The sequence below is a fragment of the Oreochromis niloticus genome, linkage group LG11 (assembly GCF_001858045.2).
Source record: "Oreochromis niloticus isolate F11D_XX linkage group LG11, O_niloticus_UMD_NMBU, whole genome shotgun sequence".
In the NCBI taxonomy this organism is placed as follows: domain Eukaryota; kingdom Metazoa; phylum Chordata; class Actinopteri; order Cichliformes; family Cichlidae; genus Oreochromis; species Oreochromis niloticus.
Window position 1 is genome coordinate 35,625,591 of NC_031976.2, and position 26,952 is coordinate 35,652,542.

Below are 26,952 nucleotides of genomic sequence, written 5' to 3' on the forward strand. Positions count from 1 at the left end.
TGTGCAACATTTGAGCTATTGGATTGTGGAAGCTGCTGAAAACCAACAACACCACAGTTTCACCACTCGAGACGCAGCAGAGGAAGTTTCCTTCATCCTGTTGTTTCACACAGCACACGATGAAAGACGGCAGCTTGTGTTTACAGTGAGAGACTGTTGAACTGTCGGTGGGTAAAAACTCAAACGCTTGAACAGTACTGGGCCAGGGTAACCAAGGCTGTATCACTTTGACTCATCACTGCTTCGCTCTCATGAGCTGACTGTTGTGCATCGCTCATCGTTTCTTCTGCAGCATCTTGCCAATATTCCTGATATTGAATATGAAACCTTCCTCGTGAAGCTCAGTTTCTGTGGGAACTGTTCTGGTCTTTTAATTTATCATTTTCAGGATGTGGCCTGATGACATATGAAGTGTGAAAATGTGTTTCCAGGGAAGTTACTCTAAAAAAGCGGCCTTCTCAGATTCGAAACAAGAAACAAATCAGTGAGAAGACTTCCTCAAAAGCCTCATTTCATCATCCAGCTCTTTACTCTCTGCTCGCTCCTCTGACTGCAGCAGAGCCACAGCAGAAACTAAGGATGGCAGTTTGGGACAAAAACCTTCTGTGGAGCTTCATGTTCCTGCTGGCAGGTAAGACTCAAGTCTTATTTTGATCCTGTTTTAGTGACGATCAGTGAAAACAGGGTTCAGAGTTTTACTTTGACTCGCTCGCTGCTGCTGCTCTGCATCCAAATCCTGCTTAAAGCCACAAAAGCAGAAACCACATATCAGATATGTGAGTCTGAATGTAGAAGATCGATAAAGTGATCGAGTAGCTTTAGAGGTGGATGTGATCATTAACCACCTTAAAGCTGCTGAGGGGAAATAAAAAGGAGAAGTTTTTTACGTTACTTTTAGTTTTCACACAAACATTTTGTAACATTATTTCTGATAATAAACTACTATTCTGAGGTTTTTGTACTGCTTGTCTTATAATTAAGGTTAAAGAAATGTTTGTTCTAGATTGGATCAGTTGAAATGTCGCTCTGCTCTCCTGTGATTGGTTGCTTCACTGTCAGGTAACTGTTGATGCTCTGGACTTTCCTAAAGGTGGTTCAGGAGTTAAACAGCTGAGTTGTGGACTCGGACTAAGTGTCTTGTTGATTGTGGTTCAGTCTGCTGCTGAACAGTAACGTGCTGTGAGATCTGCGGTCGGGTAGGCAGTCAGTACTGGACAGACTCACCAGTGAGACCAGTCAGACGTGCTACAATCATCTCATAACACCACAGTGATCTGTGTGAGTGACAAATACAATGAACTGAGAGAGCGAGAGAGAGAGCAAAAAGACAGCTTTATAGACTGAGAGAGAGAGCCTGCAGAGATCCATGTATTCAAACTGTGGAACATCTCTCCCCCGTATAATAACTGCTGTCCCAGTTATTCCAGTACCAGCTGCTCTGCTGGTTGCCCTATCCAGATCATCTACATACCGACTCAGGATCTCGACCTGATAATACAGCCCTGCAATATTTACAGTGAACACCACTTTCACACAGGAAACTGTTAACATTACATGTACAAAAATAAAAATCCAACAACTGATAAACTGATGCAACAACAAATGACCTGACACTATTATGAGGGGGTTGATATCAGATAGGACAGCTTGTGTGTCCAGTTCTGTGTACACGTGTGTTTAGGCGTTCATGCAGTTGTTCTTCTTGACAGTTGTTGATGATGACAGCTTTGTAAACCTGCAGCAGCTTTGCCTCTGGAACTGTTCTCAGTGTTTTTCAACCAGAAACATCAGCAGCCAATGAGGTGATCTGTGCTTCACCATATGTGAACTATACAGTCCAGTTTGTGGCCTCTTGCCTGGGAAAATGAAAGTACTTGCCACTTCTAGCCAGGCTACATAACTTTGCATCATCAGCGTGACCTGACAGGTCATTAAATTGTAATTTCAAATAAATCATAATTCTTTATCAGTTTTTATCTTTGAACCCTCTGTTTCCAGGTGCTGTGGGTCAAACTGTGATCTATCCTTTCACGTCTACCTGTGCTGTCAGAGGATCCACTGTCACCCTCCCCTGCACCTTCACACCTCTGAAGTCTTTCAGTGATGGTGGGAGAGAAGTTCCACTAAAGATCGTCAGAGTCCGCTGGTGTCAGAACCATGAGATCTGTCAGGGCAGCACTCCGTCTGTGTTTGACAGTAACTCAACAAACAACGATCCTCGTTATCAATATCTGGGAGACATGAAGACAAACTGCACTTTACAGATCAGAGATGTTCAGCAGGGAGACAGCGCAACCTTTCGCTTCAGGATGGAAGCTGATCATCCTGAAGGACATTTTACTAACACGACAGGAGTGACTGTCAGAGTTGATGGTGAGAGAAAAATATCCTGACATTAATAATAAATAAATATAAATGAGCATTTCGTGAAACTAATGAACACTTTGAATTTAGATTCGACTAAAATAATAATAATCAGCTCCAGTGATGATAAAAAGTTGAGCAGAGGTGAAACCGTCACACTGCTCTGTGCTTCAGTCTGCACTTTCCACCAACTGGAGGTCACCTGGTTCAAAGATGGCCACGGCCTCTCAGAGACTGGCCCCTCCCTCCACCTCTACTCTCTGACTGCAGAGGATTCTGGGAACTACACCTGTGCTCTGAAGAAGAACATGAAGACTCTGTCTGAGCCGTACAGCCTGCAGGAGGAGGCTGGAGGTTTGTTCAGTTTTCACATTTCATAGACGTCATCCAGACTGAGAACACCCACCCTACAGAGATCTGACAGTCATCTACAGAAACGCAGAGGCTGATGTTTTTAGAAATTTATGTTTGGGGTTTTTGTTTAAGCAGTTTTTCTTTTGAAACACTTTTCTGACTGTAAACCAAACGTCAGAAGCACCATGTGACATTATGTCAGATAAAAACTTAGCAGATGGCTAAATTAGGAAACATGATCTGTCATCCAGGTCACAAACTCATCACTCAGGATAAATTATATGGACGATGAAAAGTTAAATATATATAAATAAATACAAAAACAGGTTATTGAGAACATATTTTTAACTTCAGCTTTATTTCTACATTTCTTTATGTATCATTTCTGTTGTTACAGCTGGTGGTAACCTTCCTCCGATACCTGGTGTGGTGTTTGTTGTCCTGCTGGCTGTGATCGCGCTCATACTCTTCATCATCAAAAGGTACAAATCAGTCTGAGTTCTACTTCAGTAGCAGCTGAAGGTGCTTGTATCTGCATTAAATCATCTGTGTAACTGCCATTTAAGGGGACAGCTGAGCTTCGTATCAGCAGCTTGTTTAAGTGTCAACATAAAGCCCACAGCACAGCGGGGGGAAGGAAGGACTATCAGAAGAAATCTGGTTCAAATCCAGCTCGAGCTGCTTGGTCAGGGTAAAGACGTAATCCTGTGACTGTGGATTTCCTGTTGTGCTACACAGGAATTATTTTATTTAAATAATTCAAACAAAACAGTTTTAGACCTACAGAGTCAAACATTTATCAAAAGTACTTTTTTATTCCAGACTAGGGCTGCCACAAACGATTATTTTGATAGTCGACTAGTCACCGATTATTTTTGCGATTAGTCGACTAATCAGATCATGCATCCATTGGACGTAAAACGTACAGCTTATTTCACCAGCATGCATCTGCTCTTATATAACTATCATTAGCTTACAGATTTAAGTGTTTAAGGTATGTGCTAACTAAAATTAAAGACAAGATGATACGTTTATTAAATTTTAATGACATTTGTAGCTTGTTTGGTGGAGTTCAAAAAACTCAGCCATCTGCTCCTTGCTATCTAAAATATAACAGGACACCGGAGTACTTTCTCGAGCATCTCACACTTCTGATAATCAGTTGTCTGCTTGATGTTTATTCAGCTGTGTAAAAAATATAACTTTAATCTCAGCCAACCCGATTTACTCAGGAACAAATAAAATACTAAAAAAAAGCCAAACAATATCATTTTTAAGTTATCTAAGTGACTTATATATCGTGTTTAACCTGAGTAGCGAAAGACGGCGGTGGGTTTGAAAACGATTTGCCGGGAGTCCGGTGTTCTCACCGGCTCTAGTGAGCCGTCAACCCCAGCTAGCTATTGAGCTGGTGGGTAACAGACGTCTCAGAAAACGTTGGAGCGCTTTTGAAAATATGTGATGTCTTGATAAACTGAGCAGATATTTGAGGTTTACACAGCTACATTCTCGCCTGAAAATATGTTAAACGTTTATCTTGTGACCCAGAAAGAATAATAAGAGTGATATTAAAACTAACTACCTGCCGCCATTGTTGAAAACTGAGCAGGGCCGCGCTATGAATTCTGGGACACAGCTTCTTCTTCTTCGGGGTTTAACGGCAGCTGGCATCCTTGTACATGCAGTGCTGCCATCTTCTGTTTCAGTCCGTCATTACACTCTTAAATCCTACTACTTACTCCTGCGTTTTTTGGGATCTTACAAAGCTTCAAACGACGCGTCGACTATTAAATCAGTCGTCGACGATTTTAATAGTCGACGTAATCGTGACTAGTCGACTAATCGTGGCAGCCCTATTCCAGACGACAGTAAACACATAAAGTTATGAGTCCCTGTTTTATTCTGAGCAGCTACTCACACATTTTTACACGTTCTCCTTTTTTCTTTGTAGTTTTTGACATTTTATTGTGATATCAGTCATATTGTTACAGGAAGCTGAGAGCGGCTGGAGGTGAGACAGCTGAAGGTGAGTTACTGATGGGAGGAACATCCTCGGTTATCCAATTCATGATGGAGACAGGTGTTGTGACAGGACAGACGAGAGAGGGTGAGGTGGAGGCAGATGATCCGCTGTGGTCACATCTGAAGGGAGAAAGAAGAAGACGAAGATCAGTGATTCCTTTACGAGTTAATCGCTAACAGGCATCTTTCTGTGTTTCTGTCGTCTTCACTATTTTTACTCTTGTCTGTGGTTTCAGCATCCTGGTAACGTTTACAGCAACATTCAAAAACAAGAAGACCAACAGGAAACCAGCCGAGCTGTGGAGGACGTCAGCTACGCCTCCTTCCACTTCACACAGAAAAAACAGGAGAGCAGGTAGGACAGACAGATGTGTCAGCTGCAGGGATGGAAACATCTGTTTGGTCTCACCCAGCAGAGGTTTTAGATTTTCAGACGTGACAGAAACACTAAAGAAGGAACTCAGTCCTTAATAAATAAAGAAATTATAAAAATTGTGTGAACTTTGTATTTAATGCATTTAATCCAGTTCCAAAAACATTTTATGTGAGTTTTGTACAAAAAAACAAACATTTACGTATTAACTACGCCCCGTAAACAGAAGAAAACTACTTAATCTGATAACTTTAAATAAGAACAAGTTGTCTCATATTTTCAGAAAACTCTTGTGGGTTCTCTCCAGGTCCTCAGACTGTGGGAAGCTTCCTCCCACAGTCCACACACATGCAGTTAGTGGGGTTAGGTTAGCTGGTCATTCTAAATTGCCCATGTAGGTGTGGGGTAGGCCCCCACGACCCCGATAACAATGAGCAGAAGAGAATGGATTATAAAAGCTCCAATAACTAAAAAAAAAATTGTTTCGCTTTTCAATTTGTGTTTTTTTTCTTTCAGGCACGTGGGCGAGGGCGAGGACGCCGTCATCTACTCGACAGTAGCCAGCTGAGGCAGAAGCCACCTCTCACTCACAGCCACAGAACCAAATGAAACACAGAGACGACAGGAGGAGCTGCAGAAGCTCCGTTTGCTGCAGCTTCAGTCTGACTTTCATACAGCAGCATGTTGATTATTGTGGCTGAAATTCTGAAAACATTCAGAAAATTATATATTTGCCTTCAATACAAGCTGAAAACATGCCTTTAACCTGTTTTGTTCATTTCTGATGGAGGCTTTAAATGTACTTATTGTAAAACAAACATTTAAAACCTTATAAAATAAATTAAAACTATGAGGAAACAAGAGCAATGACTGTTTCAGAGACTGCATGACAGCGCCTCGCTGCGTGTACTCATGCACATGATAAAGAGTGTTGATTGCAGCTGACCGTGTCTGTTGTTAATTACATTTCCACAACAACGCACATACAGTAATGCTCCTTTAAACCACAACATGATGCAATGACATGTCCAACATGGGACTACAACCATTATTCAAACTAGTGTTAGCTCAGCATTTGTGCAGAATTCATGGAGTTATCTTACAGCTCACACTGTAAAGTTTTTTATTTTAAAAAACAAAAGCATGAAAATGAATACTGGTCTCAGACATGGTCCAGGATTATCTACACAGAAAACAGTAATGCTGTTTGAGAGGAACATCCTGCTTCATGTTTTCTAAGAATAAATAACTTTATTTATCTGACCTCCTGCTGTGATTGGTGAACGCCTGCTGAGTTTTCCAGGGTGCTAACGTGACCTTACCCTGACTTTTGCTAGCGGATACCTGGAGCTGAAGTTAACTACTTGTTCTTCTTTACGAGATTACTTTTGTGCATTGAAGTTAAAACAAAAATACTTTTCAAATAGTTTTACTTTGAAATGCGTTTTTACAAAACGTTGACTTTATTTTGATAGCTATTTCCGGTGTGAGAGGTCACCATCCGGGTTGAAGATGGCGGCGCCCGATGAGTTGTTTTGCTGGGAAGGAGACTGGGGTTTGCCGTCGGTCAGTACCGACTGCCTGGTGGTTCTGGTGAGTGTCCGCTCACACCGACACCGGGCCCGGTCCCGGCTCTGTGTCCGGGCGCGGTCACGCTCAGGGGCGCGGGCCGGCTCTGTGCTAACGGCTGCTAATGCTAACGCCTCAGTCAGCATGCGTTAGCGAGGTTTCATCATAAAACTGCCGGCTGCACGGAGCGTGATCGATTACTCACGTAAACAGTAAGGCGATGGCGTCACAACCAGACTGCGATAAACCGACGTTATGCGTAAACGGCGTTTTTCTTTCATTTGTTCTTAAATTAATTCAGCTTGATGTCCATGTGGCTCAGCTGGAGGTGAAACGGGAAGTTTTCTGACCGATCAGCGGTAAAATAATAACAATATTCAACGAGTCTGATTGACATGGTTCCTCTCGGCTCCTGTAGAGGTGGGCGGATCGATACAAGTATCGATAGTGTCGATGGTAGTGCGATAGCATCGATACTTTGTTTCTATCTGCTAAGTTCAGTGTATGTAGATCATCTCATGAGTCATGACACACTGCTCTCTTGTACATAGGCTGCTTTTATGAGTTAAAAGTATTGGTATCAGCAGTACTGGTCCTGTATTTACTCGGCATCTACATTTGCAGTATCACACAGTAATAGCTCGTGGTGGAGCTTTAGGAGGTAGAAATGCTCCACATTCAGTCTGGAGCTGATCTGATTAAAACATGAATTTCATGTTTCATGAATCAGTGCTGGTGTTGATGTGCAGGAAAGTCTGACTCCATGGAGGACTTTGGGTTTTGTTTGGTGGGTCTTTTTCCTTCTGTGGTGTTTTGAATAACAGCAGGGTCTGTTTTTGTTGTGCGGTGCTGTATGACAGTGAGTTTAAGAGCGCAGTGATGAGTAGAGTTGTGCCTGTGTGCTGACTAAAGTCAGATTTCTGGCTCTCATCCTCAGGAAGGATCTCTGCGATGATGTGCAGCTGGAAACGAGCTCCTTTCAGAGCCAGCTTTAGTTAGTCCAGCTCACCTGTAGGAAGTGAAGTACAGCTCAGATGAAAAAAGCTTCTGGTGATGATTAATACAGTAAAAGTCTTTTACATTTTATATTTTTAAATATTAATGAGAGTTAAACACAAGCCGGTTTCCCTCTGCTTGGGCTTTTCAGACTAAGAGCTTCTACTAAACCTGTTTTCTGGAAGCAGTGAAGCATCTGCTGCTGTTGATGGTCCAAACGTGCACCAAGCTAAGGGTGGGAGATATACCCTCAAAATTAGATTATGATATTTTATTTGCAGTAATTATATTTCTGATGATGGATACAAATTTCCCAGCTCAGTGTGTTGTTTATTTATATGTGGGTAACATCACCAGCTGTCATATCTCACAGTCGCTCCCTTTGTAGATACTAAATCACCGTCAGAGGCTGACGTAGCTCTCGGCCCAGGATCCTGTCGCTGTTGCGTGTCCCAGGGAATTTGAGCACAAGGCGTTGCTATAGCAGTAAATGGCCTGTATTTGTATAGCGCTTAACTAGTCCCTAAGGACCCCAAAGCGCTTTACACATCCAGTCATCCACCCATTCACACACACATTCACACACTGGTGATGGCAGCTACATTGTAGCCACAGTCACCCTGGGGCGCACTGACAGAGGCGAGGCTGCCGGACACTGGCGCCACCGGGCCCTCTGACCACCACCAGTAGGCAACGGGTGAAGTGTCTTGTAATATTGTATTATGATATTACATAAAAATTTCTTTGGGCATTATTGTGGACGATATGATATGACACAGCTCTACAAGTCCCTAAATGTACTATCTCTTCAGTCAGCAGAGCAGTGTTGTTACAGGCCTAGCAGGACCTGCTGTGATTTTGCCCCAGTGGGCATGTCTCACCCTCCTGCTTTGGTGCTGAGTCCAGAGAGGGAGGGGAGAGCTGCAGTGCCAGTGTGCCATGGTTCCTGCGGTGTGACTGTTTACGCCTCCTCAGTGGACGGGAGGAAGAACTTTTTGTTTGTCATTTAAAGCTTTCTACTGTTATCTAATGTATTTTTATTACATGCTGTATTCAGTGTCCAGATGTAATAATCCATCAGTTTTCTTCACATTTAATTAAATAATATAATATTAATGAATTAATTCTAAATCTGAGCTATGGTCTCTCACCAATAAAGAATCATTTGCTTTGATTTGTTCAGTAGTGTTTAAGCTCTAATGACATGTAGTTCCTCATATGACCACCAGATGGCCCCAGAGATTCTTTAATCTACATGTTCGTCAGACTTCAGCCTCAGTATTGGGTTTAATATGTCAGAATTCAGTTTTACATCAGTCTAGTGGTTCAGTGTGTTTTTAAAAGTGCTTTAAGTCACTGTGTGTATTAAGCTGGTGCTGCTGGTGTAAGGGCGAGGACAGCTGGTGATGTAACAGCAAAGCATTGGCTGTTTCATGGACTGTGTCCCTGAAAAGTTTTATCTTCTGAATTGAGAAACACCCCCAAGTCTCCATAGTTCCATCTGGACATGCCTGAACGTCTCACAAAGGAGGCGCTCAGGAGGAGTCCCGGTCAGAAGCTGGAACCGTCTCAAGTGGTTCTTTTGAAGAAGAGCATTGGTAGTGGCTCCACTCTGAGCTCCTCCCACTTGACCAGCTCCTTACCCTGTGTCCTGATGGTCCATGCATGCACCAGCAGACGCAAACAGTAACACTGCTGAGCTGAGTCTGAGCAAACAACTAAACTTATGGACAGGTCAAAAATGTCTACTTGCCTTTTTTGTAGACATATGTTCTTATCTTGTGTTTTATAATCAGCAGCAGCACAGTGTGTGCAGTACTGTGCTGCTGCTAATGCACTTGCACGTGTCTGAATTTTAACCAGCTGAACGGTGTCACCACAAAGGCAAAGAAACGAGCCTGTTCTGTAGGAGCAGAGCTGTGACTTTCTACCGTCGTGTAAAAGCATCTTCCCTCATCAGTCATTCAGTTCATGCTTAAAAATGGCGGACTTGTCCTTTAAGTGGAGGCATTAGGTGTAGTTAAAGACTTGTGACCACCCAGAATGCTTTGTGGCTGCAGAGTTTCCATTACTGCCGTGGTCCAGAGACTCTGGTGACAGTGTGGGTACGATGATCCCCGCCTGCAGACCGCGCTGAGGGCCTCAGAGCTCTGCTGAGTGATTAAAGCTGATTGAAACATGTTTGTGTTGGACTGAGATCAGACAGCAGAGCAGCAGTGCATGCTGGGTAATGACGGGCTCCTCAGCAGTGGTTGGAAAACACCAATGTGTCACTGCTGCTGTTTTTCCAAACCACCGGAGAAATGTGACTCCACTACTGCACTTTACATTCAGTCAGAGCTGTTCTTGGTTTTCTTAGCGTGGCCCCAGCAGATAGGAGGCGGGGCTTCAGCCGTCCACAGAGGTGAAGTGAAAGACTTTCAGCATCTCATCATGTCAAATGGTGTCTTCCTGTTGGACGGAAGCAGCGTGATGAGGTGTGTTTTCTTTTAAGCATCTCTCAGTCAGAGTTGTTATCGGAGCGTCCAGCTGTGAACCGAGGCGCTCACAGCTGGACGGTGTCTGTAAACGTTACGTAAGAGCAGCTTCTACAAACTGTCCCAAAGATGAGCTTTACTCCATGTTTTTGTTTTTCATTTTAAAATGATCCATTCTTTACTTCCTCATTAGTCCGCACATTAGTGGACGTGCGTATTTAACATTGGTACCATTACTTTTAATGAGGTCGGTGCATGTACAAGTAGTTAAAAACTCAACACTTCCTGCTCTTTGTGATGTCATCAAGAGGGGATATCCCTAATATGGTCAGGGACACACTTCCACCTAGTTGCTGTCCCATCTACAAAAACCGTATTTCTTCGTACTTCCTGTCATCACTGTCGTTTAGAAGGAATATTCTTCTTCTTGCTGGTGTTGAATTAAAAAGGCTGTCACCCAGCAGTGACACGAGTATTGTCACTTTGCCGTAGCACACTGGTTCTCAAACTTTTCACAAGTACCACCTCGTAAAATAAATGGCTCTTGAAGTACAGTAGTACAGGCCTATTTAACACCACATACAGTTTACACAGACAATTTTATTTCTTATATGAATGTTATTTATTTTAACTGTCATAAGCAGGATGTGACATGTGATATTAATAACAACTGTACTGCATTAAAACATTCACATTAGGTGGGATATCTGCTGCTTCCTTCCAGGTCCAAACTACTCTGCATTTATTAAGGCTGTTGTGTTTTTAACATGTTTTAATTGTTTGTATCTTGTTCTTTTTAATCTGAACAAGCCCCTAAAAACAGTCAATGATCACTGTCGGCCTCTCTCAGTTTTTAAACCCTTACAATGTAACTACAGCCCAGCCCATGCAGCAGTACATTAATGACTAACCTGGTATTGTGGATGGATTATCTCAGTTGTTCTCCTGACTGAAGTTTGGTCCGTTTACAGCATCCTGCCATGCGATTGCATTTGTCCCTAACCATCAGGAACCCTCACGTTACCTTTTATCGAGTGGAAAAAAAGTTAGCGTTCATCCTCCAGCTTCACTGTGTTTATGCTATGCTAACATAGCTGTGTCGCTAGCGATCACGTAGCACATCATTATATAGCAGCTAGCCCAACTTCAGTAACCCTACAAACGTCACTGCTGTTTAGTTTTCTGTCTTCATTTATGTTGGAAGTGATAGCAGAGCTGTACGTTTGAATGTTTCAGAAATCTCTTAATCAGAATGTGCTATATTATTAAATCTGGAGACTTCCCGCCTACCACGGTTTGAGAGACTGCTGCAGTATATTAATTTTGACTGTTACAATTCCAACCAACATATTAATAAATATTATATGCATCATATTCTTCATAATTTATTGAATAATTAAGATAGTTATGTTATTTTAAGCAGGTAATGCAGCATTTTCCCTTTTTGTTTGTTCATAGATTCCAACAGTATCTTCACAGGCATCCATACAGGAAGTGTTTGATCTCCTGCTTCATCAGTGCCATACATTACATTACATCAAATATTTTATTATATTATAGTGAAGTTTAATTTATTCAAGTTCAAACTTTTTTTTTTGTTCATCCAAATGTCAAAAACTACATGAAATTAAACATTTTGCGTACTTACTGTAAGGTTGTCTTAACCTCAGCTTCATGCAGACCAATCGCTATAAACATGCACAAAAAAGGAAATACAGCCTAACGATATAAGAACAGGATGAACTGGGAGTACAAGATCAAACATACATTTTACAGTATTTTAAGCTATTTTTAATTCATGTATTTATTCAGATTACACACATGTATCACATAAAGCAGCAGCTCAGTCTCACCATGAGGATCATGGTTTTGTTTGTGATGTCTTTTTACTCACATTCAGCTTTTATCTGTTGATTTGTGAGATGCAGTGTTATGAATCGTTTAGTATTTTTACTGGGAGTCATGAGGAATATTTTCCTTTGACTTTTAATATCCTTCAGCTTCTACATTTAACTGTTTAGCACAGAAGTGCACATTGTCCAACACAGTTCTGTTTTCAGCACAGCCAGCGTGTCCATCGCGCCTGTAAAGTGACTGTGCAGCCTGTAATCTGTTACTGAGATCAGCTCACGCGCTGCCACAGCTGCGTGGAACAAACAGCTCCACTTTCATCATACTCTGACTTCACTGCTGCACATTTATGGGGAAATTCCTCCTCATTCTTTCTGGTTGTAAAAGCAGAACGAGGCTCTCGACTCTGAGCTAAGCTTTTATTTTTTATTTCCAGAAGAATTGAGTCACCTCCAGCTTTTACTGTAAGAGCAGTCGGTCCGAATCCCCCGCTGCTCATTACTAATTATCCTCTGACCGTTACAGTAGTTTATTTTAAATTGCAGGCAATTAACAAAAGACAGAAAACATTAAGTAAACATTGTGTGATGTTGCATTTTGGTTATTTTCAATCATAACTGCATATTATCGAGGCAAAAATCTCTGATTCACCAGGAAAACATGAAATGCTATGAACACAAATGCACTAATAAATATCACCAATATACTCGGGGAAATATTGATCCGTTTCTTGTCTCCAGCATGCCATTTTCTCCAGTTTACTGACATTCAGCTCCTCCTATTTTCCACAGCTTCCCAACTTTTTATAAACCATTTAAAATTATTCATATTCAGCGAATCCAGCTTCCAAGTTTGGCCACGCCCACCTTTAGAGGAACATGTGGGCATAATAATTCAAAGAATCTTAAAAGTGAACTTCATGTGAGCGGACCTCGTTATAAGGTCGTTGTTGTTTCTTTCTGGCAGAAATCTAATTGGCGTCAGTGATTTTCTGACTGACGAGACGAACAGAGAGGCTTCAGGAAGCTTTCAGGTGTTTGTCATACAGCAGCTCTTTGAGCCTCGGGTCAGCAGGTCTCCGGATAATGAGCGTCCTTGTCCTGTCCTTGGTGACTGACGGTTCTCTCAGTCTGCAGCTTTGTTTTCAGAGGTTTTCTGGTCCGAACTCTGGAAAGTCTGATCTGATCGTAACATCGAGGCTGTAGATTCTGCTGCAGACCTGAACGAGTCCTTGAACTCGTCTGAGTTTCCCGTGAAGACATCATGTCAGTGTGGTCTGAGTGGGTTTACTCATGCTGCCTGCTTGGCTCCACACATGGAAATGTTGCTCAGTCCAACACTGCGGTTCAGACTGAAATGTCTCAACAACCGTCGGATGGATTGTGATGAAATCAGGTCCAGACGGTGCCGTTTTCCTCTGGATGCTTTTCTTCTGAAAGGTCCATCAGCAGGTCAGAGCTCCCACAGCTCCCACACAAAGAAGGAAGCTAAACTAAACACCAGGATAAACGATACATGACATTCGTTTCGAGTGTCGGGTGCAAAATGCAGATTCTGGACTCCTGAAAGTTCACTTTCATTCTTTTTTCCTTGGTCACAGGGGGTCGTCCTTTTCTTTATTGCAGGGCCTTTACAGTACAAAGCACTTTGAGGCGACTGTTGTTGGGAGTTGGTGCTGTATAAATAAAGAAGTTTGAATTTGTTTTTCATGTGTTGTCGTGTTTTCTTCTCTTTTTTTTTTTTTCAGGCCTACGCCCAGTTTGCTGGAGCTCCTCTCAAACTTCGAAAGATCTCCAACCCCTGGAGGAGTCCCAGCGGTGAGGCGGCTCCGCTGCAGACACACGAAGAAGAAACTCTGACTTTGTTTACAGTGATTATTGATTTTTTTTTCCTGTCTTCAGGTTCTCTTCCTGCTCTGAGGACCAATCAGAAAGAAACTCTGTCCCGACCCTCTGACATCATCATCCACCTCAGAAAACAGGTAAAACCTCGTTCCCAGGGTTACGGTCCGACAGAAGAAACAAAGAGCTTTAATATTCAAATGTTCTGTTGGATATTTTAGAATAAAAACGTCGCTCTCAGAATTGATGGAAAACAAAAGCAGAGCTGTGAGGAATAAAACTCTGATTGCCGCTGGTTATTTCTGCAGGCAAAACTTTTCCCTTTGCTGTGGTCTCAGCTGTGTGCAGTGCTAGACCTGTGTGTGTGTGTGTGTGTGTGTGTGTGTGTGTGCGTGCGTGAGCGTGTGTGTGAGCGTGTGTGTGCGTGAGCGCGTGTGTGTGTGTGTGTGCGTGAGCGTGTGTGTGTGTGTGTGTGGGGGTGTGTGTGTGCGTGAGCGTGTGTGTGTGCGTGAGCGTGTGTGTGAGCGTGTGTGTGCGTGAGCGCGTGTGTGTGTGTGTGTGTGTGTGTGCGTGAGCGTGTGTGTGTGTGTGTGTGTGGGGGTGTGTGTGTGCGTGAGCGTGTGGGGTGTGTGTGTGCGTGAGCGTGTGGGGGTGTGTGTGTGCGTGAGCGTGTGTGTGAGCGTGTGTGTGCGTGAGCGCGTGTGTGTGTGTGTGCGTGAGCGTGTGTGTGTGTGTGGGGGGTGTGTGTGTGAGCGTGTGTGTGTGTGTGCGCGCGTGTGTGTGTGTGCGTGAGCGTGTGTGTGTGTGTGGGGGGGTGTGTGTGTGCGTGAGCGTGTGTGTGTGTGTGTGCGTGCGTGTGCGCGTGAGCGTGTGTGTGAGCGTGTGTGAGCGTGTGTGTGTGTGTGAGCGTGTGTGAGCGTGTGTGTGTGCGTGTGTGTGTGCGTGAGCGCGCGCGCGCGTGTGTGTGTGTGTGTGCGTGAGCGTGTGTGAGCGTGTGTGTGCGTGTGTGTGTGCGTGAGCGCGCGCGCGCGTGTGTGTGTGTGTGTGTGAGCGTGTGTGTGTGCGTGAGCGCGCGCGCGCGTGTGTGTGTGTGTGTGTGTGCGTGAGCGTGTGTGTGCGTGTGAGCGCGTGTGTGTGTGTGCGTGTGTGTGTGCCGGTTGGAAAAACTCATTAAACAACAGGAAGCTGCAGCAGAGACACATTCCAGCAGAGCTGATAATTCTGTTAAACCTCAGCAGGAGAAAGAAGGCAGAAAGAAATCAGAGCAGCGCTGCGAGGTGGAGCTCCATCTTTATACAGTGTGGATGGAGAAGGAACTTGTTCAGTCACTTTAACACCAACCTGGACACGTTATCATAAATATTTCACAGTCGTGCACGTGAAGAGTGGTGTGCATGACTCAGACGTGTTCAGCCTGCTGGCGTTTGATATGCTTTGTGATCACATGCTGTCCTGTTAGTGTGGGTGTGTCTCTGCACCTGCTCACTGGAGTAAAATGAGCTAAAACTGCCGTCGAGCTTCCAGGTTTGCTTCAGCGTCGTGCGGCCTGCTGTTAAAGCAGCATCGTAAGCCCAAACTGGAAGCACGTCTTTGACATTTGCTCTTGAATATCTTTGAGGAAGAAACTCTCAGCAGTTTCTGACCCACACTCGCTCACTGAGGAGCACGGCCTTCGTTCAGCAGCTGGAACACATTACCCAGCATGCTCGGTGCCTTCTCTATGCGGTAGGTTGTTCAGAAACCACAGCAACAGGAAAGCTGCTGAAGAAGCCCGGAGGAAAAGAAAAGAAGACTTCAGACTCTGTGCTCGTCCTTCAGCTCCTCTCTTTCTTTACAGAACTTGTTGTTTCTCATCTTCTTTATTTTGCCATTTTGCATCTTTTTGGGGTTTTCTTGCCCCTCGGGGCTCCGGTCGTGCACGAGGAGGACCTGTTAAGTGTTCTCTTAATGCTGCGTGCACTCAGCTGTTTATCAGAGCGGCTCATTGAGCGTGAATTCAGCAGCAGCTCGTTCTGGTTTCCCTGCTGCTGCCACTGTATACAGCTGCTTGTGCTAATGAGGAAACATGGAAGCGGTTCAGACCGCAGAGACGGCAGCAGCCTGTAAAGCCTCCAACACACACTAAAACAAACACCTTCAGCTCCACTCGAGCCGTTCCTGCAGACGACCGAAGCTTCAGAAACTGAACGTGACTCTGAGAGCCGCTGCCGTCTGAAACTGAGTCTCACACTTTGTTTGCTGTTATTCAAGTAGAGCTGGAACTGTCATCTGTTTGCAGCTTGTTGTAAAACTGACATTAATGCAAATTAATTTCGCACTGATATTCCTGCTAACATGGAGCCATGCACGCTCCTGTTTCCAGCTCTTATTCTGTCAAACAGCATCTTAAAATAACTGCAGTGTTGTGCGTGTCCTAAAACCTGCTGCTATCCGAGTCTTTAGAGCGATGATTGGCCGGTGAAAAGCACTTCCAGCTTTTAGAACCACCTTCAGCAGCAATCATCTTCTGCATGACTTCATGTTGTGGAGGAATTTTGGCCCACTCTTCTTCATGACGTAGCTTCAGTTCATGGAGGTTCAGGGAGGCAGTAAATAATATGGGACAACGAGGACGCTAAGATACGATGTGGTAAATAAATTCAGGCTGTGCGCCCGGTTCTTGGTTTTTAAATTCATGCACAAATCATTGAGAAAAAAAAAACAACCCAAATTATAAGTGTTTATAAACGACTGCACTGAGCTCCGTTTCCTTTCATTGGAGTATCATTAACCTGCTGCGCTGTAGTGCTCGTCTTTGTTCCTGTTTTATTGATGTTTAATCCTTTTTCTTCTTCCCAGAAATTCAATGCAGACTACGACCTGTCGGCCAAGGAAGGCGCCGACAGCCTGGCCTTCATCTCTCTGATGGAGGAAAAACTCATGCCGGCTCTGGTGAGACGAGTTTCTCTGCTAATGAACCGAGAGTGTGTTTCTCTGAGCTCGTCCCTGAATCTCTGGATCAATCCTCTGTAGATTTACACCTTCTGGATCGAGCCGAAGAACTACGTGGACGTGACTCGGCGCTGGTACGCCGAGCACATGCCGTTCCCCCTGAACTTCTTCCTGCCGGGACGAATGCAGCGGCAACAGCTGGAGAAACTGCGACTGCTGCGAGGAGATGAGAGGCTGGAGGCCGGAGAGGAGCTGGAGAAGGAGGTGAGGGGAGGAGGTCAGAAGAGATCGACCCTCCTCTGATTTACCAGCTTCAGAATGAAACCGCTCATTTGTCTGAGCATAGAACCAGAGATACTGTGCAGGCTTTAAAGTCTTTCTTTAATATTTTATAGGCAGTAAATTCATCTTCTTTATTATCTTTGATACATTCTTTTTGCCTGTCCTTTAGCGTGTTTATAAAAGAAGTGAAAAAATTTCCCCTGAATTGAAACTCCAGCATGAGAATAAAAAGTGAGGTCACCGTGTACGTGGAACGTCCACCAGACCCCTGTTTTTGTGAAGGAAACACTGACTTTCATGCTGCGTGTCAGCCGGCTGCAGTAACACCAGAACATGCAGAAGCTCCACGGTTTTCCAGTTCAGACGCAGATATCGTTTCCATGTGTTCGGGCTGGTGGTTGGAACGAATCTAGACTGAAAGGAAAACTTTTTGTCAGTGGAGCTTTCTGTTGGAAAAGTGCACATGCAGAACAACCGGTCTGCTTTGGACAAAGGTCAGAGGGCACGCCGCGTTCAGGGGAAGGTAGTTAAAAAGCAATTTGTTCCTGTCAGTGCGGAAACCTTCAGAGCTGACTTTTCAGGAATGAACGATCGCCGAAGTTGCCTCTTTTCCAGGGTTGTTTCCTCTGAGTTTTACTCCCCTTCAGGTTGTAACCAAGATAAAGACGTCACAGTGGATGGTTTATAGAGACGTAGTCTGGCTGAGAAGCTGTTCTTCCACAAGCAGAAACCAGTGAGGCTGGAATTTTGAGTATGTACAGAAAGGGGAATAGAAACGCTGGGAAGCAGAGTGAATTAGAGGAAAAAAGTCAGTCATGGAGCCAGAGGGTGATAACATCAGTTGGTCTGATGGTCCATCCAAGAAGGGGATCTGGACAACATCTGAATCACAGTTTGGCAGAAAGTGTTCTGTGGATATTTATGATCCCAGGAGAAATATGAAGAAGGAATGGTCGGGCTTCTGGCCTGTAACTGATTTTCAAACCACAGTACCGCTTCACCATGGTTGTGGGTGTAGACTATCAGATGGTAACTGAAAGCCTTGAGGGCTTCTCTCTTTGCTTGACACATGCATTCATGCAGACACGAATTAAAATTCGCCTTCACCGCTGTAATCCTGCGCATGCGGCCGGTTTCTAGCCACATGTCTAAAACGTGTTTCAGTGGAAGGGCGATGTCCGTTTTGGCCACTGTGTTCGAGACAGCAGAGCAGCGTGACGGCTGTATTTATAATGGATTAAATCAAAGTTTGAGAAAGTCTCATTTTATTGGAAGTTACACATTACATCGACATATATGATTACAAAATTATTTTTGATTAAATAACCTCAAACTGCTGACTGTAGCATTAAGCAGTGAAACAGTTTAAGTGATTAAAATAGTGACTGTGGGCTAGAGGACTGGTGTCACTACAAGCCTGCATCCAGTATATCATAAGCTCTGGTCATCTGCATGAACCGGCGCTTTGCATGCCCCGAGCGGCTGATACAAATGGAAGCTGGGCCAAAAACACGCCAGCATAATGTTAACGTTTCGATAATTCAATTATTAATTTGATGTCACGCTCTTTAAAATACTGACTGGTTAAAATATGAATGTAGTGCTGAGTGTTTCCGTCATCTGGAGGGAAATCGTAGAAGAACTGCCTGAAATGCTCACCTGTTACACAGAGGCTGTGTCCCGATTCAGGGGCTGCATCCTCCTGAGGACCCGGCCTTCGCGGTCTACGTGGGCCGCGTCCTCCGAAGACTAAGAAGGCCGGAAGTGCGAGGCTGTGAAATGGGACGGTCTAGCCTTCAGATCTGCGTCACCGCTGTCTCGGTGGAGTTTAATAAACTCGGCCGTCTGCTCCTTGCTGTCTAAAATATAACAGCACACTGGACTAAACTCTCGACCGTCTCACACGTCTGTTTAATCAGTTTTCTGTTTGACGTTTATTCAGCTGTGTGAAAACTAGAACTTTAATCTCAGCCAAACTGATTTACTCAGGAACAAATAAAACACTGAAAAAATCTGACTTATATATCATGTTTAACCTGAGTAGCGAAAGACCACGCGGTGTTTGAAAATGATGAACCAGGAGTCCGCTGTTCTCGCCGGCTCTAGTGACCCTCGACCTCCTGGTCTGCTATCGAGCTGGTGGGTAACAGACGTCTCCGAAAACGTCGGAGCACTTTTGCAAATATGCAATACCTTGATAAACCGAGCAGATATTTGAAGTTTACACAGCTACTTTCTCACCTGAAAATATGTTAAACGTTTATTTTGAGACCCAGAAAGATTAATAAGAGTAATATTAAAACTTAGTAGCGGCCGCCATTGTTGGAAACTGGAATTGGCTGAGCTGCGCTATGAATTCTGGGATATGGTGGGCCACGAAGGACACTGACCCATCCTTCAAATTCGGGGAAATGAAGGACGCATTTGTCGACCGCATTTGGAGCAGCCTTTGAGTTGGGACAGCCTTCATCGCCTGGCTGTGACGTAATCGCCTTCAAATGCGGCCTCCGAAGGATGCAGCCCCTGAATTGGGACGCAGCTATTGGGTCATTTCACTGATAAAGTCTGAGGTGTGTTTGGATGCTCCAGAAAAATGAGGCCGTCAGACACGTTTCCCCTGGAGATAAAACACATCGCACAAGTAAATCTTGATGACTTTGGTGAACGTTTGGCTGTACTCATGACTATAACACTCATGTTTGAGAAGCCCTTTCTAAATGACCGTATCAAAGACAGTTTGGTATAACCTGACCTCACCAGTCAGTCACAGGAGTTTCTAAGGCATGAAGACAGGAATTCATATGCTGTCTTTGGAGGTCTCCAGTGGAGAAAAAACCCTCTGTGGTCGTAAAAGGCATCACACGGTGCAGACTTTCAGCAAAGGATTTGGACACAGACCTTTGACCTTGGCCATGTTAGTTCCTTGCTTTAGCTTTCACAGTTAAATTTATGGTGGCTCTTGGATCTTTAATGCTTTGTGTCAATAGCACTAAGTCAGAGGAGCTGGTAATGGAACAGCTGTGTACACAGTGAGAGGAGGAACAATGAACTGCAGGAAATTTGCTCCAGACAAGGAGAACCAAGGTCACAAGCATGACATCAGCTCAAGACTCCATTGCAACCTTGGCAGATTTAAGGTTAAAGGTTGGAAATCGGGGGCACTTTCCATCTTGTAAAGTCTGGTGGGACAAAAGGCCAGATATGAAGACACCTCTGGGTACCCTAAGGCCTCTCTTCTACCGTCCCAGTACCAGGACCAGAAACCCCCCAGAAGCACCAGTTCAACACAACAAAACTGGCCCAGAGTTTTTTAGTTTTCAGCTTTTTAGCAGAACCAGAATTCTTGCACCTTTTGAGCCTTTTTTACAGATATTGTTGATTTATAAACTGAAGCTTCTGGCTTTGACCCAGTTTTGTCTTTCTGTGTCTGTCTTGTGGTTTTTAGTTGTACCGAGATGCTGTCGAGTGCATGAACCTGCTGTCCCAGCGGCTCGGCTCTCACAAATTCTTCTTTGGAGACTCGTAAGTTCATCCACACGTTCACTCCATCACTGGAAGTTGGCTTTTCTCACAGGCTTGCATTACTCCGGGGAAACTTTAAAAATAGTCACTAAGGTAAAGGCTTTTCTAGAGGTGTTTCAGGCATCTCCACCCAGGAGGAGACCCGGGGCCCGCTGGAAGTGGTTCAGGAGAAGGGGATCAAATATACGTTAGACAATCATTTTGAATTAACATCAAACATCAGAAAAACACTTATGTATCATATTAACTCTGGTAAAAACTCTTGGTGCCTGTAGACAGGCAAGTCTGTCCTCTTTATGTACCTTACAGTGATGTACACAGTACTTGTCGCTGGGTGTTGCAGTCGTGACACCAGATTATTGGACTTTGACCATAATAAGATTTTCTCCCTGCAGGCCTTCCTCTCTCGATGCCTACGTGTTTGGTCACTTGGCGCCCATCCTGAAGTGCAAACTGCCCAATGGGAAACTACAGCAGCATCTGAAATCTCTCGACAACCTGACCAACTTCTGCACCAACATCCTGCAGCTCTACTTCCCCAAAGACGGCCGAGGTGAGGCACACAACAGTCCAAGCAGACTTCTCGATTCCAGGCCGAGGCTGGACGCCGTCCCGCTCACTTCAAGACGTTTTAATCTTCGGACAAATTGTTCGCAGACTTTAAAGTCAAACTCTCAGAGCGAGATGTCTGAAACCATTAATAAGAGAAGTAACAACAGTTCAAGTTCAAGCCCGTCAGCATTTTTTGCCTCTGAGATGTTTTGGAATCGTTTATCCGTCTGAGATTGATGTGACATCGTGTAAACCGTCACTCTAAACAGATTGTCTCATTTTAGCCTGAAACATGTGCAAATGTTTTCTGCTGTTTGACTTCTGCCATCACTAATGAAGAACGAAGATGACATCAGGAAAACATGTTGGGGGAAATGTGGCAAGACATTTTTGTAACACTTAGGGGAAAAAGACCCGGGATGATTATCGGAGCGCTGTCACAAAGACGATGTTTGTTTTGTTGGAGAGATTTTTGTTGTTGGTGCCTTTTAGAAAGTTTTGGTTGTGAATTTGACACCGTCTGAAACGCTCCCAGCTCGCTTTCATTTCAGAGTATTTCCAGTAGTCGAATGCTTGTGAGTGGAGCGTTTCCTGCTGTGGGAGCGAGGACACCAGTGGAAAACATCTTAAGTTCCCAATTCAATTGAGATTTAATTATGAAGCACCAGTTCACCACAACAGTCCTGCTTTATGCTGTAAAGCAAAGAGAATACAACATCAACCCACAAATCTGTGGCCGAGCACTTGACTCTGAGATTTCATGGTTGCTGAACCAGCTGTTACATTCGGGTATGTTTGGGAGACTAAAAACAGCCTTTTTTAGTTACAGTGTTTCATTTGGAAGAACAATTTTTAAAAATCCAGTCACATGTTCTAAGGGCATGGGGTCAAGGGTCAGGGTGCTTGTCATCGTTGATGGTTCAGCTTTAAACCTAAACCATAACCACAAACCCTGCGCCATGAATTATCCTGAGAGCTTTTGAATTGTAACTCGTGTTAATGCAACCTGCAGCGGTACATTTCCTGATGGTCTTATACTTCAGTAATGTGACACTGACTCGTTGTTGTGGTTGACATTTTGTTTGTTGCTCCTGGAAACTTTGACATCAACACATAAGTGTTTAAACTGGTGCTCGAGGCACGCCGGGCTCTCTGGAGCTGCTGCATGATCACAGCTCCAGAAAGAAATGAGGAAGACGAGAAGCAAAGTTTTCCACAGGAATTCTCGTTTCTGCTGCAGTGATTTCTTTATGTGTCCTGTGGGAATCTCTGCATTGATACGGCAGTAGCCCCGTCCTCACACTTGTATTTCCAACCCAACCGAGGCAGAAAAAATCAGAATGTGCATGATGAGCCAAAATGGCACCAAAGTGCAGCAGCAGCTGTGATGTAGTGTTTCACGCTGCGGTTAGCAAAGCCACCGTGAGCGAGCATCAACTGCCTAGAGTAGAAACACAGTAGAAACACGGCTGACATTCTCCCCGTTGTTGTTGTTGTTGTTGTTGTTGTTTTTTGGTCCAGAGAGCTTCAGTCAGAAGACTTCCTCCCAGTCTGAAGGCGGAGACTTCGACCACGTTCCCAACAAGCGGAGGAAGCAGTTCCTGTCTGCTCTGGTGGCTCTGGGCGCCATGCTGAGCTACGCCCTGCTGACCGGCATGGTGTCAATCCAGCATGCCCATCACGAGGCGCTGGAGGAGCCGCCCGACCTACAGGACATCGGCTCCCATCACGACCACGAGGACGAAGGAGACGGCTGAGGACGATGGGCAGAGGGCGCCGTGGGACTTCACGGACAGCAGTGAAAATGTTCAGGATAAGATCCAGGTGCAGTTAGACAAAGTTTGGGTCCATCTGACCAAACAGGAAGAGTCAGTGTGAAGTTTATCAAATGAAAAAATAATTTATCGACGCACAAACGAGCCTCTGTGGACAGGAAGTGGAGTTCGGTGCTGGTGTATGTACAGAAATGAATTAAAGGAAAAGTGGAGTCACATGGTTTTGTTCCGTTCTATTTTTAACATATTGCTCTTAATATGAAGCATAAGGAGAAGAAAGGTTGACAGCGTTCACTACTGATGCATCTTTGTTCTGAACATGTTTCTGCCTGCAGCGTAATTATCACGTGACAACAACACGAGAGAATAAAGCTTTAAATGAAGACGGATGGGTCATTCAGTATTCATGGAGAATCCAAACAGCTGATTAATAATTATTTTCTCCATATAATCCACTCAAAGTCACCAGCAGCTGTCTTCACTTCATCTGTGGAAGTTATCAGCGAATGACAGAGGGGAGGTGCACAGGAGCAGAAGAGTGCCCAAACGAGCAAATGTAACAACAAATCGTTACCAGTTATTATTCATGCTGGAATTCTACTGACTTTCAAACTGGAGTTTTATTGGTTTTGGTCCAAATTACCACATTTCCAGCACAGTAACGTTCCAGTCACCAACTGCTACTTTTTCTTCTGGTTGCTTGCTGTAGGGGGCGCCACAGCAGATCATCTGCGTCCATCTCCTCCTATCCCAGCATCCTCCTCTGTCATGTCTCTGCATGTCCTCCTTCATCCACAGTCTCCTCCTGCCTGGAAGCTCCATCCATCCTTCTCTGCACGTGCTGAAACCATCTCCGTCCCTTTGACGGACTCATTTCTAAACCCGTCCATCCCGCTCGTGAACATCTGAACGTCTTCAGCTCGGCCGTCTCCAAACGATACATCACAGCAGGTCTCACCTCCATCTTTACACCTTCCCTTTCACTCTTCCTGCTATCCTGTCTCAATAAACGGCACCCGTCTCCACCCACTCCACCCTGCATGCACTCTCTTCACCTCTCTTGTGCGCTGTCTGTTGCTTTGGATGGTTGAGCCCAGGTATTTAAACTCCTCTCTTTGCTTACATGTTCACCTTTCCACCTGCCTCCGTCTCATTCACACACATGGATTCTGTTTTGCTTCTACTGACTTTCATCCCTCATGTAGCTTCAACAGCAATTTAATGTCTTATTTTATACAACGTGATGTTTATTGATCCAGTATGCTCCCTTCTTGCTTCTGTTCAAATCTTCTGAGCCAATCAGAAGAAAGTTTTCAGACAGGTTGAAACCGGGGGAGCTGCGTCACGGTCCGCTGTAAGATAAATAAGGATTATTATTTGAGCTGTTAATCATGCTAAGCCACAGTTTAAGAATGAAAACATGTTGCTGAAAATGAGACGTAGGAATCATCTGGACTCACTTTGACTGAAACGAGAGGTCACGAGAGGTGATTCTACCGTAAACTGGACAATGAAACAACAGCAGACAACATCCACATGTCAGGATAATAGAAATTAATGTTTTTGACTTCAGCCCCACCCCTCCACCCTGAGTCTCCACCCGTCCTGACCGGGTCTGGACCCCGGGGACGTACAGCTGCACATGACGCCACCTCGCAGGAATCCTGGCCTGGCTTCTGTTCGCCCGCTGCGTGCTGTTAATGTGAGTGCCCCCCCCTCCTGCTCTGCTGGGCTTAATGAGCTGATCTGGAAGCAGTTTGAGGAGCTGGATTCTTTCTCCAGACGCATTTAAGACTGAATTACAAACTCTGTGTGACACTTTTTCACTCTTCACACACTTTTGCTTCAGACTGAGGAGGCAAAAAGGAGCCGGAGGGCTGGAGGTGGAGAGGTGGCGTTTCCTTCCTCCCCTCACCTGCTGTTAAACACGGGTTTCCGTGGCAACGCACTGGAGTCGGAAACAAACAGTCTGAAAGCGTGAGAGGAGGCCTGCAGGGAGGACCGCAGCACAAACCGAGAGCTCGCCTTCTTTGCGTTGCTGATTTCATCGAGAATCACTCCCACGTTACGTTTTCACTGAAGCTCGCTTCTCTCGTTTACATCAGGAACACCGACGGGCATCAGGACGGGAGCCCGGAAACCTCCTGCTCTTACTTTGTGTTCAGTCACGGTTGTGATGAGGACTTCAGAAACATTAAACTCATGAATCCCTGGATGTTTTCATGTGTGTGTGTTTGTTTGGCTGCAGGGCCCTGCGACCTCTTGATGCCTCTCAGTCTTTGCCAGTTTGGCCTTGAGTAATACTTCACGCATGAATCCTTCAGTAGAGCCTGCCCATCTAGGACACGCCCACCCACCAACCAAACGTTTTAGTTCAGACAGCTGGTCGAACTTTTATCAACATTTACCTCAGCTGTATGAAATGGTTTCTTACTTACCTTGTAAATCAAATGTGTTTCAGATCAGCTGACTCTGTATGACATACACCAGACACCACAAGTGTTGGTCAAGTTACTTGAAAGAAGTAATTAGTAACTAATTAAGATTACTTCTCCAAAAAAATCCTGTTACTTTACTGATTACTTATTTTCAAAAGTAATGAGTTACTTAGTTACTTTTTAAAAACATGATACACAACCTGAATGTGTAATAAAGCAGCAGCCCAATCCCTGCAGCCCAATTCTATTTTTTATGCATAATTATCTTATAAAAGTGAATCAAATGGAAAGCCTCTTTTTAAAACTTGTTTTATTACTTTTAATCTTTTAACTTTATGCATCAAGCAAAAATTAAATTATATACAACAGTCTTTGACTTGAAGAAATTGTTTAACATTGAAGCCTATTTTCTGCATATTCCAGCATATAAAATAAAATAATGTCATAAGCAAAATCATAAGAGTTTAGTAACGCAGTGTGCTAAAGTAACAGTAATCTAATTTTTTGCAATAGTAATCCCTTACATTACTTGCTATTTGAAAAAAGTAATTGGATTACAGTAACGCATTACTGCCCATCTCTGGATATCACACACAGACTTTAGACTGAGGTCTCAGCTTTAGCATGCTGGCTAACTTGGTTAGTAGGCTGCCTGTAAAGACGACCTCCAACCGGTTGCAGCAGATGGCCCCGCCCCTCCCTGAGCCTGGTTCTGTCGGAGGTTTCTTCCTGTTAAAAGGGAGTTTCTCCTTCCCACTGTCGCCAAAGCACTTGCTCATAGGGGCTCATATTGTTGGGTGTTTCTCTGTATTATTGTAGGGTTTTTATTTTACAATATAAAGAACCTTGAGGTGACTTGTTGTGATTTGGTGCTGTATAAATAAAATTGAATTAAATTGCAAATCACTGCAGCATCAGGCTAATAAAATCTTGTATGTACACTGAAGTACAAACGTGTGGGACGTATCGCACAGCATGCCATGTGTTTTTTCAGCTTATTCCATTAGCCATCCAAAAAGATTGAACAGAGGTCCACTTCCAGAACTTCTAGGACTTACATTAGATGAGGTTACTGCCTGTTCACCATCCACCTGTTGCTCAAACTCTACTCTTAAGGCCTAAAACTTCGTTTAAAGTGCGTGTGGGTTTTTTTTAAAATCACTTCCTGTATGGTTTTTAGAGTAATAAAGTGTTCATATAGGCTAAAGGAACTTTATATCAGCATATGAACAGGTTTATTTCTGCTATAAATTTGGACTAGAGCAACTACAGTGTTGGGTAGTGCGCTGATGATTTCTCAGCATGTGGGGACTTCCTTCCCCTGTGTGTGGTTATCTGATGCAGTTGTAGCTCGGGGTGAAACTGTCTCAGCTTACATCACTGCCTCAGTTTTCTTCAGACGGACGTTTTTCTTCTAATTCTTCTTGTAAATTATTTTCTGAACTCACACAAGATTCCTGCACACAGGGATGTCACAGTCTGGTCCTGGACCCTCAGCTGGCCCCCTGCAGGACTAAATGAGGGTCCCAGAACACAAGGGCTGTACGGACAGCAGAGCTACTGGGAGGCAGCTCCTGACCTCTGACACCTGACCTCCGACCTGCT

General features: G+C 44.3%; 2 protein-coding genes and 2 long non-coding RNA genes across 9 annotated transcripts; 2 read left to right on the forward strand and 2 right to left on the reverse strand.

The window, feature by feature from the left end:
- Positions 1 to 45: 45 nt before the first annotated feature.
- LOC102079872 (sialic acid-binding Ig-like lectin 10) lies at positions 46 to 5,976 on the forward strand. Of its 6 annotated transcripts, XR_003222136.1 has the most exons (8): positions 46 to 631; positions 1,999 to 2,373; positions 2,455 to 2,718; positions 3,116 to 3,200; positions 3,285 to 3,409; positions 4,696 to 4,744; positions 4,977 to 5,095; positions 5,630 to 5,653. XR_003222136.1 is itself a non-coding variant. In XM_025911359.1 (7 exons), exons 1-7 carry the CDS (start codon positions 580 to 582, stop codon positions 5,679 to 5,681), a joined length of 1,128 nt encoding a protein of 375 aa, XP_025767144.1. In that variant the 5' UTR covers positions 46 to 579; the 3' UTR covers positions 5,682 to 5,976. The 6 variants fall into 6 exon arrangements, 2 of the variants coding, with proteins under 2 accessions (XP_025767144.1, XP_025767145.1); XR_003222139.1 differs by lacking the exon at positions 3,285 to 3,409 and having other exon boundaries at positions 4,710 to 4,744; XR_003222138.1 differs by lacking the exon at positions 5,630 to 5,653 and having other exon boundaries at positions 4,670 to 4,744; positions 4,977 to 5,077.
- On the reverse strand, positions 4,573 to 7,588 carry LOC106098692 (uncharacterized). Its single transcript, XR_001224957.3, has 2 exons — positions 6,888 to 7,588; positions 4,573 to 4,860 (listed from the first exon to the last, which is right to left on the reverse strand). It is a non-coding gene; the product is annotated as an uncharacterized LOC106098692 (long non-coding RNA).
- On the forward strand, positions 6,561 to 23,125 carry mtx1a (metaxin 1a). Its single transcript, XM_003451239.5, has 8 exons — positions 6,561 to 6,706; positions 13,754 to 13,823; positions 13,908 to 13,987; positions 16,686 to 16,778; positions 16,860 to 17,042; positions 20,506 to 20,582; positions 20,978 to 21,135; positions 22,656 to 23,125. The coding sequence occupies exons 1-8, from the start codon at positions 6,626 to 6,628 to the stop codon at positions 22,889 to 22,891; spliced, it is 978 nt and encodes a 325-aa protein (XP_003451287.1). The 5' UTR covers positions 6,561 to 6,625; the 3' UTR covers positions 22,892 to 23,125.
- Positions 22,782 to 26,806, reverse strand: LOC112848172 (uncharacterized). Its single transcript, XR_003222140.1, has 2 exons — positions 24,370 to 26,806; positions 22,782 to 24,261 (listed from the first exon to the last, which is right to left on the reverse strand). It is a non-coding gene; the product is annotated as an uncharacterized LOC112848172 (long non-coding RNA).
- Between the last annotated feature and the right edge of the window lie 146 nt (positions 26,807 to 26,952).

Bases quoted from the DNA above. Each gene is read 5' to 3' on its own strand.
- mtx1a (XM_003451239.5), top strand. From the start codon at position 6,626: ATGGCGGCGCCCGATGAGTTGTTTTGCTGGGAAGGAGACTGGGGTTTG. The intron at 20,583-20,977 runs GTAAGTTCATCC...TTCTCCCTGCAG, and splicing joins AAATTCTTCTTTGGAGACTC to GCCTTCCTCTCTCGATGCCT. The intron at 21,136-22,655 runs GTGAGGCACACA...TTTTTGGTCCAG, and splicing joins CTTCCCCAAAGACGGCCGAG to AGAGCTTCAGTCAGAAGACT.
- LOC102079872 (XM_025911359.1), top strand. From the start codon at position 580: ATGGCAGTTTGGGACAAAAACCTTCTGTGGAGCTTCATGTTCCTGCTG. The intron at 3,201-4,709 runs GTACAAATCAGT...ATATTGTTACAG, and splicing joins ATACTCTTCATCATCAAAAG to GAAGCTGAGAGCGGCTGGAG. The intron at 5,096-5,629 runs GTAGGACAGACA...TTTTTCTTTCAG, and splicing joins CAGAAAAAACAGGAGAGCAG to GCACGTGGGCGAGGGCGAGG.